Source organism: Haplochromis burtoni, unplaced genomic scaffold, assembly GCF_018398535.1.
Source record: "Haplochromis burtoni strain Fernald_Lab_line unplaced genomic scaffold, NCSU_Asbu1 Contig_202, whole genome shotgun sequence".
NCBI classification, from domain to species: Eukaryota; Metazoa; Chordata; class Actinopteri; order Cichliformes; family Cichlidae; genus Haplochromis; species Haplochromis burtoni.
In genome coordinates this window covers 441,259-444,616 of record NW_024582563.1, presented here as the reverse complement: position 1 = coordinate 444,616, position 3,358 = coordinate 441,259, and the positions used below count along the sequence as shown (strand labels likewise).

Sequence of the window (3,358 nt, the reverse complement as noted above, 5' to 3'; positions counted from 1 at the left end):
TGGAAACATAGTAAATAGGCTTATAAAGCTCTACATCTCTACAAAATGCTATGGATCAAATTGAAGACGTGTCAGGACAAGTCTTCTAGCTGTGTATTAAAAAGGATCATCAGCCTAGTGGGAGTTACCTTCTGATTCGGTATTATATATTGGATTCTTTGATGAATAAATATTAGGGGTAATAATGGTTGCTTGCACGCTGCAAACTTCATAAAGAAGGCCCCACATAAAGCAAGCAATTGTCAGTTAATTATGGTAATTAGATGACTTTACTTATTTGGAAACTGGGAAAGCTCCGGGGTATAATATTATATATTGTGGACATCTATGGTCAAAGTTTCCTTCATACACATTTTAATATTACTTTTACAATACTATGCAAAAGTCTTGAGTCACCTCTTATGGATAAATAGGTGGATGGTCTTGAGAAATAGTTCTCCAGGTTTTCTAAAGGACTTTTAGAGTTGTTCTTCAGACATTTCATTGCTTTTTCACTCATATTTAGTCCAGTCCTTGTACCTGACCATTTTCAGAAGAATGATTTAACATGAACCTTGTAGGAAATGGTTTCAGTGGAAGGGCAGCTGTCAAGAAGTCATTTTTTAAGGAAAAGAAATGGGGAAGAAAGGCTAAAGAATGCAAAATTGCACAAGAACTGGATTTATGTGTGAAACCTGAATCCAAATGTGAAATCTTTGGTTGAAATCATTATCGGCATGTATGGAGGAGGTCAGGAGAGATGAACAACAGTGAGTGTCTACAGCCATCTGTAAAACACAGAGGAGGCTCTGTCATAGTTTGGGTCTTTATTTCAGGTAGTGGTGTTGAGGATCTTGTAGATACATAATTAACGAATGCAGAAAAGTACCATCATATTTTTAATCCACCTTGTTTAAAGCTTCTGCTTGGCAACTTCATTTTTCAACTTGGCAATGATCTCAAACACACTACCAATGCAATGAAAGTAATACGGCTTTAAACGGGGTCTCTGGATCTTGTGTGAAGTCTTATGATGCTGTAGTTTTTAAAATGAGGTGTAGTTTGCAACAGGGCCCAACACAAATCTTTGCCAGCCTATCATTGTTATTATTCCTAGAGAAAATGAGGGGGACAATTTGCAGTGAATGTAGTACATATAAGGATTTTATATTAAAGTGTAATGAATATGTGAATGCTCCAAAATAAGTACTTGGAGGGCTTAGCCGTGAGAGCTGGCAGAGTTGAGCCCACTTGGATGTTGGACTATGATGTTGTAATATGGGTGGGGTGCTCTTGATGCAGTTTGACACTGGCTGCCCTGGGTTTGTTAGATCATGATTGTTTGGATAGAGGGCGATCCTAGTGGGTCACAAAGTGAACAGGAGTTTTTTTGAGCTTTTTTGACCTCATTAAACGCATATGCTAGAGATCATACAAAGCTGGAACAGAGAGTGTATCCAAGGCCTTTTCTTTTGGCCTTTTGTAAAACAAAAGGGAAAAAATGAGCATTCTCTTTCTCTCTCTCTCTCTCTCTCTCTCTCTCTCTCTCTCTTTCTCTCTCTCTCTCTCTTCTCTCTCTCTCTCTCTATCTCTCTCTTGTCTCTATCTCTCTCTCTATGTGTCTCTCCCTTTCTCGCTCTTTCCTCCCGCTCTCTGTCTCCCTCTCTTGCTCACTTTCATTCTTTCTCCCAAACTTGGAAGCTGCTGAGCTTCTGAAAAGGGTGGTAACTTCCTTTTGGATAAACATGTCATTAATCTGAGAGAACACATTCTTTCCCATCACAAGATAACCAAGAGGGAAATGTCCGGTTTTGTAACATAGGCGGGTCCTTCAGACTGCGTAGTTTAAATGGCCGCCTTCACACATTCAGCAAACTGACCTGACCTAGAGCCATCCCGGCATGCCTTTAGTCTGTAGATTTGAAAGGTGTCACCGGTTGTTGTTGCCATTTATTTTGACTGAAATAGACTTTGCAGCATTTATTTACTTGGTGTTATATTGCTGACTATGATGCAGATGCTGTTGAGTTATGGAGAGCTCTAATGACTATGCAAATGTAATGCTGTACTGTTCAAACACCTGGTATATAGTGCTCTATGTTTTTCCTTTCTGTATGCTGTGATTTCTTATACAGTCGATCTAATTTTCTGCACAAAGCGTAGCTTAAAAAGTCAGGAAAAGGACAAATATGGTGACTGCTTATTAATCTAAGAACACATTATTAATCAATTTGTGAGAGTGATGTGTTTTAAAATCACAAGGTAACTGCTGGCCCTATGTAGCAGCTACAAACATTTTAAGATTGGACTAGACTGCAACATTTGTTGGGTTGTATTAATAGGAAGTGAGAAATAGAAACTCATTATTATAATTGTTCCTTAAACATGTTAAAGAAGCAAATGTTTCTTCTTCTTTATTTTTAAACCAGTTTATTCCCTTATGCACTAGAGAAATAACCATCATTATTCCAGGTGGAGCTGCTATGTGTCCCTTCATGAACTGATTTCAAACAGATGAATGTTACATAAGATAGAAAGTTAAGTATTCTTGTTATGAGTCATTTACAGCCTGGGATTGTGTGTTTGTTGCCTAAAATATTGATACATAAGTAAAAGCCTAACAGAGAGCTGACTTTTCATGTCTAAAGAAAGACCTGAAACTAATTTTCATACCTCTAGCTAATGGAGTTTGCATAGTTTCTTCCTCCTTCATCATCATCATTTAATGTTCACAACTGTTTACTCAGTGAAGAAATCCTGGTAATTCTTACATGCCTTTCTGTATTGATGTGCTTTATGTGAGTTTGTCTTCACTTTCAGAGCACGGTTTCATTGGTTATTCAGCTGGGCTGCTCAGTAGCAACACTATGCCAGATTATACCACTGGGGAAAACTTCTTTACTGTATTTGGGGTTTTCTTCCCTGCTGCTACAGGTGAGTAGATCCTCAACAACTTCTTTTAGATTTCTGTATTTCACACAAAAAGAAAATCCCAGAATAGGAAAAGCATGCAAACATTCAAATCCTGCTTATCAATCTTTGCTTCATATGCAATGTAAAAATGAAGTTTGCGTTGACAAGCACCTTGTGTACATTTTGTGGTTTGCCCATCTTTGTGTGTGTTGTAGGGGTTATGGCAGGCTTCAACATGAGCTCAGACCTTCAGCGACCTGAGCACAACATCCCCGTGGGAACTCTAGCAGCTGTCTTCACCTCGTACGACAACACCCCAAATCCACTAAAACATACACATATCTATACAGTGCTGTCAAACAGTATTTACCCTCTGCACAAGTCCTTGTTTTTTCCATATCTATCAAATTCACATTTAAATGTTTCAGATCATCAAACAAAGTTTAACATTAGGCAAAAATAACCC

At 38.2% G+C, this 3,358-nt stretch overlaps 1 protein-coding gene across 1 annotated transcript in view; it reads left to right on the top strand.

Moving 5' to 3' along the window:
* slc12a8 (solute carrier family 12 member 8) overlaps window positions 1-3,358 on the top strand; it is a gene marked incomplete in the record, with an annotated part of 23,939 nt that overhangs the window by 11,253 nt on the left and 9,328 nt on the right. The window contains 2 exon segments of the mRNA XM_042226239.1: window positions 2,800-2,913; window positions 3,108-3,195. Of these exon segments, the coding sequence (XP_042082173.1) occupies window positions 2,800-2,913; window positions 3,108-3,195 (202 nt within the window).